At 35.2% G+C, this 12,932-nt stretch overlaps 1 protein-coding gene across 2 annotated transcripts in view; it reads left to right on the top strand.

Moving 5' to 3' along the window:
- BTBD9 (BTB domain containing 9) overlaps positions 1-12,932 on the top strand; it is a 106,263-nt gene that overhangs the window by 88,836 nt on the left and 4,495 nt on the right. For both annotated transcript variants that reach the window (XM_083856379.1, XM_083856378.1), the window contains exon 11: positions 10,811-10,889. In XM_083856379.1, coding sequence (XP_083712505.1) covers positions 10,811-10,889 — 79 coding nt within the window. The remainder of the gene's footprint in view (positions 1-10,810; positions 10,890-12,932) is intronic.

Genomic DNA, 12,932 nt, shown 5'->3' with positions numbered 1-12,932 from the left:
CTTCATATTTCTACCTTATGTACATTTCAAGTTTTTATTCACTGCCGTATTTTACTTGATAATAATTCACAGGTAAAGAACACCTAGAGAGATCTAGGTCATGATCTTAACAGTCCTAAACCCCTTTCTAAATGTACAGAAAAATATTCTCTGTGTTGTCTGAGGATTTCAAGTGAGAAAATAATCCTTCTCTAAACAATAATAGTGCCAAACTCAAGTTGGGTTTTTTCCTTGGGTATAATTCGGTGAAACCATGTTAATATCTATAATGATATGATTATTACATCTGCTGTTGAGATAATATTTGGAGTGTATGAATATCTATCCTTGTAACAGCACGTGGCACTTATATTTGTAGTTTCTTATATTTAACCACAAACACACCAATTTTTTATTCCTGTCCTCTTCTAGTTCCTGCACTTTGCTGCATGATCCTATTTCTAGAATTCCTTTGCATCAGTTTTCATTCATCATTATTCTCCTTAACTACTTCCAAAGAACTGTTTTCTTGGATAATAAAATGGCTCAAATGTTTCTCAGCTCTGTTTCCAACTGCCTGTATGCCTGCATCACATTTCTTCTGTTGTTTCCCACCAGTTTTGCCTGCATCTATTGTCTTGTCATACCTAGAATGAGAAAACAACATTTTTCCTTATTTCTGTGTAGTCCTTAATTCTGTCTCATTCTTGAGCTCCCAGGTGGTAGGGTGTAACAGGATAAAAGGAACCGCTATTTTACCTCTGATATCAAGCAGATTTTTTTGACCATACTTTGTACATTAAGTTAATTTCATGGCAAAAGTCTTCTTGTACCTCTTCTTCTGTCAAATGGAGTATATTTCAACTATGGTTCATCCTATTTATTTCACATGAAGAAAATTTCACAGCAACTCTGTGAAATCCAGATGCCTGCTCCAGGGTTGCTGAACTCACTGTAGCCACATTCCTACAATACAAAATGAAATATATTTAAGCAAGATGTCTGGGAAATTGCTACACTGTTAAGCTCAATTTCAAGTCTCACTTCAGAAAAATAAACTAAGAGTTCTCATTAGTCTGTTCATTATCCTGGTAATAATGCCTACTGGAACAAGTCAGACAGATATAAAGGGTCATTTTGTGTAATTATTGAGCTTTTAAGCCCTGCACGATTGAGGCATTGAAGTACATATTTTTCCCTGTGTTTATATCCTCACATTTTAGAAAGATTCTAATAAGGCAAAAGAAGAAAGACTCCAGCTTCACAGTGCTGGCTTATTAAGCACAAAGAATTAAGATTTCACAGAGAGAAACCAGAGTTTCCATTTCAGAGCATTAGGAGCCTCTCAGCAGTGTAGAATTTCTGCATCTAATAATTCATTTGCTAGCTTCTATTTTAGGTGATTTTAGCTTGATTGAAGAAAGGTCTGGCATCTTTAAAGTTACATTTCTTAACAGCAGTTCAGGATCACAAGGTTTTCAAATTGTTAATTTCGCTTTTCTGTTTTTTCACTTCTACCTTCAGTTCCTTGTGTTTGCTTTTCAGCCACAAATATACATGGATCTCTTGAGACAGCCTTCAACAGAGTAACAAGAAGCTACAAACTGCAGTGTCCTACTCTGCCTTAAATGTTTTTCCATGTACTTGTTCACTACAGCTCTGCATGTACCATATTCATTAAACTTTTCCCTTGCTCCATTTTGCACTGCAGCTGCCATGGTCTTGGCTCCTCTTCAGGCACATTGCTGTGAGGAGAGCTGTGAAAACACCACAATAACTCTGACATCACTTTGGATGTTAGCTCAGTTCCACCTTAGAGAAAATAGGCAATATCAAATAATATGCACAGTATCACTACCTGTTTCTTTTAGGTATTGGGTTTTTCCCCCATGCCAGCAAAGACTTGAATATCTCTTTGGAGACCAGCAAAAAATGGTTAAATTAAAAATAGATATTTGTATTGCTGTTACCATCTAGAAAAAATACTTTAAGAAGAAAAGGTAATTCAGTATATGTAAAATATTTGTAGTATAGTCTTCTATTCAAAATAAAAAATTGAAACAGTCATTTACTTTCAGGAATTATTATCTTGTGGCAGTACATTGGATTGCCTTCACAGTCATAAATTCTCTTGAAGATGTCTGTGTGTGCATGCATATACCCACATGCATGTAGACATACCCACACATGCACCCTCTCACCACCTCTATAAATAAATATTACTACAAAAAAAGTTATCCAAATTGTTCATCTCTCCTGTAAAACTGGCCCATTTATCTCCCTGAGATAAGAAAGGAATGCCTAATACCTGAACTGTTGTTTTGTGGCTGTTTTTTTACTTTGAAATTCATTATTGCTTAAGATAATGAACTAATGAATAAGAGATACCTAAATGTTCATGATCTAGAGTGTTGGTTTTTTGTCTGTAGCTCTTTCTTACAGGCAAAATCCTTAAATAATACAGCAACTGTTGGCATCTCCTTGTACTGTCAGGAGGCCAGTCAAGTGTTAACATGTCAAATCAAGAGATTTGCCCTGATTTGGTTGTTGATATTCAGAATCTAATTTCATCAAAACGCTGAAAAGTACAAATTTGTTTATGCTGGCCAAAACAGGCATGGTCATTAGGTTTACAAATGTTTTGCAATGAGATTCATGCGGTGTTAAGCCATTGATTTATTCCCAGTAATGTTTTTACCAGGACAGATTATAACATGAAACACGAAGTTAAAGAATTATTATATCTTTAGGTTAATCCTTTGAGGTTTTCTGCACTGTGTGGCATGTAGTCTATTTTTTTAGAGTAATGCTTTGTCAGTTTGTTTCATATTCTTAAAGAGATGATGCTTCCATTTTGCTCCTTTCTATTATGCTGAATTCTTACAGTAAGAATTTCTTATTTCTAAATACCAGTACAGAACATCATCATGTTACCTAATTTCATTCCATTATTTTCCTTCTATACCTGTAAACTAACTTTTCTTTCTTAATGGATTTCATATATTTCATGTACATATTTATAAAATCATTCTACCTTTTTCCAGATACATTGGTTGCTACGCAAACAAGTTTTGCCTGACTTTGTTTTGTGGTTTCATCATGATCATGTTTCCTTTCTTTTTAAAATTCTATTTGTGAAATTTTACCCATTTTTTTTGTCTGTAAGTTTTGAAGGCAGAGAGTTCCCAACTAAATACTAAAATTCAGTTTATCAGACACTATTATGAGGGATTTTCATTTTTTCTGTTCAAAAAGTAACAGAAGAAAAGTTGTATTTGTTACTTTTGTCTCTCTTGGTTCACTTCACTCTCATGTCTAAAATTACTGCAGTCGTGGATTCAGGTTCAGGGTTTTTAGTGGGTGAGTTTCAGTCTGAGGTCACAAGGCTTTCCTTTCTGACATTGAGGTTAATAGATAATTCACTGTGGTAGTAGAAAGGGTAACAGTTTTCCTCCCTTCCATTACCAAACCTCACTATGCTTGTATTGCTGTTGGGAGGAGGCACACGCTGATTTACTTTTTTTACTGTTTTATTCTTCTTAGAGGCTGCGGTTCAATTTACTGCATTCCTTGGAGGTTTGACATGTCAATTAGATGTTATCGACAGTAATAGAAGAGCGGTTGCTGTAAATGCGAAGTTTTTACGAGTGGGCCGTGAAATTACACCCAGGGGAATGTAAGAGACAAGTGCGATAAATAGTGTTAGTGTACACACTACAAAGAAACTGACTAATAGGGAGCATGTTTCTGCCTCATATCTCTGAAAGAATTGTTTATATATTTGTCTTTCATCAACTTTTCCATTGATATGAAAAGTTATGTAATAAAAGTAACCCACAGTCTGTTGTAGATTTATGGGGATGAGGAGTCTTCAAAGTTGAAAGCATCCCATTAATTGTATTATTGGGTATGTTATTGCATTGGATGGGTTTTCATATCTTTGCTACCAGTGTGAACATCAGGAGCAATAACTGTTGGTAATAAATAAGCACAAAAAACCCTGTTCAACCTCTGGGATTATGCAGACTTGTCATGTGCATGTCATGTGCTCTGATGTACGTAGCAGGAAGATGAACTCTCAAGTAACTCCAGTTCGCAGCCTACATCTGCTGTCAGCTTCATCTGCCATGCCAATACCCAAGGATGTGTGTGTAGGTACTACATGCACAGTTCTTGCTACAACATAGAAATTTGGCTATTTGGCTCATGGCATTCTGCCAGTTTCCAGAAAATTGGTAATAACTTAATTTTATGCAAAATTTTAAAATATAAACTATATGTTGGGGAGTACAAAAAGGCAGCCTATTGAAACAAAAAAAAAAAAAATTGTAAGCAAGCCAAATTATATGAACTTATGCAGTACAGAAATGCTAGCAGTTGTCTACATTGCTATGTGAAAATATTTGAAAATCGATTGCTTCATTTAGATAGAAAGATAATTTTGCCATTCCATTTTCCCATAGTTCAATTTGACTATATTTTAACATTTTCTTCTTACAATACCTTTTCTAAAACAGTGAAAATGCCAGTGCTTCAAAAGGCTTTGAAAGTGGGTGTTACTATATAGAGTCTTTCAAGTGAGAAGTTTTATAAAGATGTCAGAAAGCCAGTGTACACTTCATGAAATCTATTTTATGTCAGATTTTTTTTCTAGTAGGTCTGTTTTGTCAAGCCAACATTTGGTTTCTACAGCAAATTCTATGCAATACAACATTTATAGCAGTTTAGTAAAGCGTTCTTATAGAGGAAAGATATTTTGTTTGGATTGGTGCAAGGGACCAAATCATAGAAATAATCCTTCAAATAGCTACAAAGTTAGTTCAGATGCTTTCAGAATTATGCAGTCCTTAAGGGAAGTATATTTACAATAAAAACTTCTGAGGGAAAGCTTCCCAAAAGGTATTAATGCATGTTTTTACTTGTCAATATATAAAGCTATTATGTAACAAATACTGCAGTAGGTGACTTATAGTATTTATTATTGTTCTCACATTTATTCTAGACTCTCTTAATATTTATACAAACCATTTTTATTACCTCTGTTACTACTTAAAGTCCTTTTTGGCTGTTTGATTTTTGGGGTTTTTTGCCAAGATGCGTAATTAGGTCAGTTTTGCCTCCATCTCTGAGAGCAACACATAAAAAGTTGTTGGTTCCAGCTTGTACCTTCCTTGCTTCCTTAGGAGTCACAGGTTTGATAGGCCACCTTTTGAGAAAGTGCTGTCATGGTCACAGCATGAGATGGAAACTCAGTTTTGGCTGAGGTAGACCAGTGGTAGAATTTATCTTAATTGACTTCAATTTATAAACCAAAACATTGATGACCTTTGATTCCTAACAATATTTTCTTTCTCACGCTTTGTCTCCCCACTTCAGTGGCTTGGCAGGCTGGATGGCAAGAGGTTGGCTGAGCCGGCTACTCAGTCTGACTTCTTTATGGGTCTGTCTTTCTGAATTCCTGTGTTAAATTACAGCTGTAACAGGAGAGGGAGTATTATTTCACTTCATTGTTTAATTCTGTTGTGATGGAAAACATGGATTTTATAAGCAATTTATAAGGTAGCTGCAGACCTTTTTATAACAAAGAGTATCTGTATAACAATTACTTTTATAGCATTTAAAATGTGTACTTTCTGTGTTTATTTTATAGGTACTCCATAAGAGAGCTTAGTGTGGTATTCATTAACAAAGCAAGGGGTGTAACATATCCTGCAGAACATACTGTGGTACTCCTCCAGTCTCAGTAAGCTTGCTTATCTGTGCACACAGTTTTTTTATTTGGCAGCATCACATGCTGGTTACAATCTGCCTTCTTTATATCACTGCAGTCATCAGACTAATATATAGAAAAAGAACACAACTCTTCTTTCATTGTCCTGTTACCTGCTTTTGCAAATTCCATTAAAAAAATACATAGTCACAGTTGAAAAAGTCTACATCCAAATAAGCTAAGAAGTGTTTCATCACTTGCTGTAGAATAAGGCATATGTAGATAAATATTAGAAAGTAAAATGGAGGTTACATTTGCTTCCCAGTCTGCTTTGCTTTTTTTTTTTTTTTTTTTCTTGGAGCAAGGAACAGAAAAATGGAAGTTGTTTGTCATCTTGGAAAGTGAGGAGACAGGATCTGCACATTGAAAATGTACATGCTTAGCCTAAAGCAAGCCTTGATATGAATATGATATGGTTATTACAGCTTGATGAATGTTAGTTACGTGTAACAGCTTTCTCCTTTGTCTGACATCTTTAGCCTGAACTGGGTTTCAGCTCTGATCAGTGCTGCTCGGGTAAGCCCACAGTGTGGTAGTCTTCTGCAGTGCCACTGGCTCATTAGAAAACCTCAATAAAATATAAGCTTCCACTTCTTTCCTAATTTGTTCTTTCTGGAAGAGAATGAAATAATGGACAAGAATCACTATTTATGTCCTATTATGTGTAATAAATCTTTAGAAAGATAGCAACTTTTCTTAGAAATAACTAGGGAAATATTCCAAATGCTGAAAAACCCATTATGTTCTTTAGGAGGTGAATTGCTTTTTTGGAGCTATAGATAGGTTAAGGAATAGCAAGGTATTAATTCAATTTACCTGGACATCAGAATCTCTTGCATTCTTCTTGTAATAATCTATTAAGGAAAAAGACAAGAAGAAATATGAAAGCGACGTGATTTCTTGTGAGTTTTTTTCTTCCTCTGAATAGAGTGTGGTGAAGAGATTGTGAGATGCACAAAGCCATCAGGTTTTCAGCTGTTGCTGTTAGAGAGGTGAAAATTCTTGGCCCAAGAGTCTGTTTATATGTTTAAACAGAGAAAGTGATTTCCATTGCAAGGAGCTCTAAGTGAGACAGGCAGAGTCAGAGAATAAGAGAGCAAAAGATAATTATCTAAATTATGTTCAGGCTATTATAGAAGACGAATATAGTTAAAATGTAATTAAATATGACAGGCTCACAGGATGCAAGCATAGCCTTGGAATGCTAATCATCAATTACTGCATCTCCTTAGGGGAGTCAGGCAGAACAAGAGAGTTAGAAGTCATGTGGCTGAGGTGAGACGTAGAGTGTTAAACACTGTAGGACTGTAACAAGGCTAATTTCTTTTTTAAAATGGAGCTGCTAGCCAAGCAACTTGTAGTGCTGCATTTCAGCTTGAGGATCCTGGTATAAATCTGAGTAGGCTGCTCTGGTCCCAGGTCTTCTCTTCCAGATGGAAACCTCAGCTTGACACAGTGATTATTTCTGTTGTGAAAGCAATATCCAGAACTGCTGCAGACTGAGCCAGCAAGTCTAAAACAAATCAACCAGCAAGACAGGTGTCAAAGCATAAAAAATATCAACACTGCCTGAATATTCAATAAAGCTAAACCCTGACAAATATATTTGTTATAGGGTCACTAATAAGATGTACAGAGACACAAAAAGTCCAAAAGACAGCAATGTCATTTTATGGGAGAAGTAAATTCTGATAGCTTCTTTATGACCGTGTTGTAGGTAAAGACAGTAAAAGTATTGCCACCAGTTTGAAAGATTTGTTTATTTGGCATATGGAGAGTAAAGGTGAAGAAATGCTGTCCATTACACATGACTATCTTATCTATCCCAAGCTAATAACAAAGTGCTTTTGATCTGAATTAATGCTGCTGTTCCTGAGATAGAGTGGCTTATGTGTGAATCAATGTGAGAGCAATGTATAAAGTTTGGAGGAAATTTTTCTAAAGGCCATCAAAAGTGATTTTGAGAAGAAAAGGACAGACTTGTGTGAGGAAAGTGTAAAGCAAGCACATATGCATGACAGGACTAGATAAGTGATATGACTACAAAACAATTTGCAAAATAGAATTTCTACAGAGAAACTGGAATTATTAAAATAGTACCAGCAGAGAAAACTAGTAGTAAAAAAGGAAGGTTAAAAAGAAACTTGAGGATTACCTATGATGTCTTTAATTGAGGAACACCACTGAAAAATTGTTATGGCTGTATACATTAATAGAATTCTAAGTGAATTTGTTATATCAGCAAAAAATGCAAAAAAGAGGTCAGATATGCCTTGATAATGTTCTGTCAGTAATCTCTTTTCTCATATGGGTATAGTTACATGCATAAATTATCTCTGCTGCATAATTATACTGTAGAGATATTGCCTTGCATATATCGACATTCTCAAATGTACTTGTTGCAGTCAAATTCACGCATCTTTCTAGTGAAGGTTTGCTGTGCTTATTTCAAAAATTATTCTTTCCAAATCCATTTAGCTTGTTTTCTGTTTTGTTTTTCTCCTTTTTCAGTAAGAAAATAAAATGAGACACCTGATTTTCTCATTATGCAATCAAGTATAAATTCTTTAGTGGCAATATTCTTGATTTTTAATAACCCTTCTATAAATTGTCTATAATTTTGACTTTCTTTTTCCAATGGTGAAGGAATAAAATGGACAGTAAATGAATTTACTGAAAATGGTATCTATCACACCCTCAAGAATTTTTTTTTATTATTTTCTGTTATATTTTATTATTGTTATAGGAGTAATTATAATCCAACACTAATAATAGCATTGTAGCAGAAAGTAAGGATTTGCAATGCAGTGGGAAGTGAACAAACATACCAACTTCCTGGAGGAGTTGATCTGGAAGTATGTCATCAAAACAATCTCCAGAGACTTTTTTCTCAATCTCTCTTACTGTCTATTGTGCTCTTCAGCTGTATTCCCAAATAGGTGCATCAGCTTCCCTGGTATCACATAATAGAACAGACAATGGCATTTATTGCCATTGGAAATTCTGCACTGAGCTCTTGCAGTGTGTATTTGATCAGTGATCAGAAATAGTAGAAATAAATACAGACCCACTTCTATTCTATTCTATGGTGTCCAAAGTATTTTCTTACCATACAACACAAACTCTGCATTAGTGTCTAGGGAGCCACAGGCTCTTCTTAATAGCTTCTCTAGGATTTTAAACTCTTTTATTTAATGCAGCTTTAAAATATTTTCCCAATCACTAGAAAGCAGTCTGGTTTTTACATCGTTGTTCTCCTTGCATAAAGTTTGTGTGTGTAAATGTCAAAGCATATGCATAATGCAAGCTATGGCAATGCTTTGTTATGAGAAGTAGTGCTGTGATCATCTCTTTGCCCAGCCTCTCATCTTTGGGACTTTGTAGTTCAAGGTAGTAAGTTCTGTTTGCCCATGGAGATTGACCAACTGTACTAGAGTATTGTTAAAAGGGATCTCAAGAAGAATAATTCTCCTGTTTAGGGAGCAAATGTTTAAATCATAGCAATCTTTCAGGTCTTGAAACAATCAACAAAATAGTCTGTTCCTATTTTATATTTTATTTAGAGCATGAAGAAACAACCTGAGCTTTAAAATGGAGGTATAGCCACATAAGGGATATAAATAAACCATACCATTAGGTAGGTAACTGTCTGTCTCTGAGGCCTGCCACAGACCTGTTATCATGAATGGCTCTAATCACCCATTACCTCATGGAGTAAGACCAGTAAACTACTTGAAATTAGGACTTGATTGGATTTGTAATCTTCTTTAAGCAAATATAACCAGACAGCAGTGATAAAAGTAATAGCCAACTAAATTAAGCTGAGAAATGCTATGTTTGTGACAAAAGGACTTTTCCCAATAAGGGAAAAACCAAATGTCAGACAAATAAGTCAGCAATGAAGCTGTTCATACTGCCAGGCTTTGGGTTAGTCTGCTGGTAGTGAGTGGTGTTCTATTCCAGTTTTGCTTTGCTCCTCTTTTTCTTACTTGAACACTTCTGAAGCCATTCAGAACCCATTCTGGAAAACTATCCAGCTTTTTTCCATAGTAAGTTAACCAAGTTAGATCTAACTTCATTTTATTTCTGAAGCCTTCTGTGGCAGAGTCTAGATGGCTGAGAAGTTAAATTCTGGATTTTTTTTTTTTTTTCATATTTTATGACTATAAATGAATTTAAATTTTAACGTGTTCAAGTACCGAACTAGTGGAAAACTGGTGTCCAGCTGAAACCTCTAATTCCTGGTATTCTTTTTATTTGTTCTGTTTTACTGTGAGCACAAAGTTATGATGTCCTTTTCCTGCTGTGTGTTAGGCTGCTTGAGGTGTGGCACTTCACTCAGATCAGATGATTTTGAGTGAAGAGCAAAGATTTTAGTGGTCTCAGTGTACCTCTACAGTTCTCAGTCTAGCCTGAAAATTGTACACCAGCTCTGGAAGAGTGGTCTATTCTCCTCACTGCTGCAGTGTTAGGGAAATGCTCACAACCTGAACTGCAAATGATGTTTTTTGACATGTGTAACTTCCTGGAAAGACCTTGGCCCACTCAAAGAAAGTTTGGCTCCTCTTGCTCTACTGCTTCACTTTAGAGTGTGAAAAGGTGGAGGTTTTAGGTGGTTTGGGTTTTCTTTTCCCTACAGTTGAAATTTTCTTTAACCAAGCTCTGGTGATTCCTTGTGAGAAGTTAATAGGAGGATGTATTTACTTTTATTTATCTGACCTTTTATTTATCTGGTACAGTCAATATTAGTCAAGGCTTTTAGACTTTGATCTGGACCTTTTTTTCTTTGACCATTTTCTTAACTTTCAGCAACAGTATGATTGTTGTCCCTGCATACAAATTCTAGTGGTATAAAGATATGTATGAAATGGCACAGGCAGAGTCAAGACACTTAAAAATGAGGAAGTAGTGATGGAAATTTAGGCAATGAAAAGTGTTTCTCCATTTGCCCTGTTAAATGATAATAGTACATACTGTCACCTGAATCCATTCTGTATGTTTTATTGCAGGCTTTTGTGACTGTGTTCAATATTTGAATGTCTTTCTGAATTTTCTTTGTAGATCCTGGCAAACAATCACTTTTGATAAACAGCCTGCATCTTTTATCAGAATAGTTGGAACTCGGAACACAGCTAATGAGGTAAGGAACTTCTAAAAAACCTTATGTTCTTCATGAATATACAACAGCACAGTTTTTCATATCTTGCAGTGAAATTGATAAGGCCTTCTCAAATGTACATACTTCATCTTTTTGCTCTAGCAATCTAGCAAAACACTTGAACAGTGTTATTACCTGTTTCTCATTTTGACCTTTCCACACTGCCATCAAACACTCCTATTTGGTTTGGTTTTAAATTAATCCTTATTTTGATGAACAATTAAAGTACCAGTTGAGTGCACTAGAGAATGGTCTCTGATATACTTGGGTATCTTTTTAATTAATGAAAATAAGAAAAATCTCATTATTCATAAGAAAATCTTATTTGCATAATATTAACTTTAAATTAATTTTTATACCTGGTAGATCAGGTGACTAATAGTGGCCAAACAAGAGATTTTTTCATTTTATACAGAAAAAAATATTTTTATCCTAGCCAATCAAGTGCAATGTCATCCCATATTTGTTTACTTGTGCTTCTCTCTTTTGTAATCATTGTGTATTGTCTCAGATGAAGTCCAGATTTTACTCTTGACTTCAGTGAAACAATTTACAATATGTGAATTTAAGATTACATGTACGTCTTTGTGAGATTAGGACTTTATATGACGATATTAAAAGATGCACCAAAAGCCACTGTTTGTGTGTATAGACCTGCCTGTCTGTATCCCACACATGTATCTCACCACCAAACATAGTACTTTGGTGCTTTACACTGAGCTTGGGGTAGCACTATTCCATCTGGATTCATTAGAATTTGTCAGCTCCAGAGGTGAGGTTTTCCGATTGTATTTAGCATTTGGGGTTGCTGGTTCCTAAGCTCTGGGAGCACCATCCCATGGCATTGTCTGTGCCCAGCTGTAGCACAACCCTTGCAAACAAAAACAGCACCAGATATCAACATCTCAGGCAACTGCTGGAAAGTAGCTGACCAACCAACAGAACTGGGAATACAAATTTTTATTTTGTGTTTCTGAGCAGTGTCTCCCACCACATACAGTTCAGCTTTAATCAGTGAGTCCTTAGTGTCAGAAGCTGCCTATGGGGTAGTACATGTGTGAAGAAAGCTTCTTCCATTACTGATCCATATTGACAGTCTTGTTTCCTCTCATGGCAGTGTTTGTAAATTCCCACCTCTTTGTTAAAAGAGAATGAGTTGCATTGCATAAACTTAGCAAACAAGGAAACATTGCTTTCAACTTTTAATTCTTAAATGTAGCTTTAAGCCCTGAAGAGCAGTGGTTGTTTAGCCATAATTCTAATTTCAAATTGGTTACTATTTCCAAGGAAACATTGCTTTCAACTTTTAATTCTTAAAGGTAGCTTTAAGCCCTGAAGAGCAGTGGTTGTTTAGCCATAATTCTAATTTCAAATTGGTTACTATTTCCAAGGAATTTAATATCCTGTGTAATTATTTATATAGAGCACTGCATAACTATAGTGAAGATGAGTATGGATGGAGGTTACAGCTCTTCATGTAGTGTCTCAGTTGAATCATAAATTCATACTGTTTTCCTTTGTCTTTTCCTCTTTCCTCTTTTATCTGTAAAATCTGCATCTAACACTAATTTGGTTTTTTTAAAAAAATTATTTCTTCTAACACATATAGAAGAGAAACATTGTCAGTGTGCACATATTGCTAAATTACTTATATATATATATATATTAAACAGAGGGTCTATAGCATTTTGTCATAGATTTTAATTTTCCAAAGAAAGCAGCAAGATATTTTTCATATTTACAATTTAAATAGTAACAGTGTAACCAAAGTCTTGGCTTGTTCTATAATCTCAGTACTCTCTTCAGTACGAATACAAGCAGTGTCCAGAATTACTTGTCCACAGCTGGTTCGACAGTATGTCAAACCATTTTCATTTTAAATAAAATATACAGCATATTCAGCAGCATATTCCTATCAAGGAATGTTACTGTAATAGATACAAAATACTCCTTACTTGTTCTACCAACACATACCTTTGAACTTTCAAACACAATCTGTACATCTCAAAGGGAAGAGTTGATTTT

This window comes from Zosterops lateralis, assembly GCF_965231275.1.
Source record: "Zosterops lateralis genome assembly, chromosome: 3".
Classification (NCBI taxonomy): Eukaryota; Metazoa; Chordata; class Aves; order Passeriformes; family Zosteropidae; genus Zosterops; species Zosterops lateralis.
The sequence above is the reverse complement of the archived record's forward strand: the minus strand, read 5'-3'. Positions and strand labels throughout refer to the sequence as shown.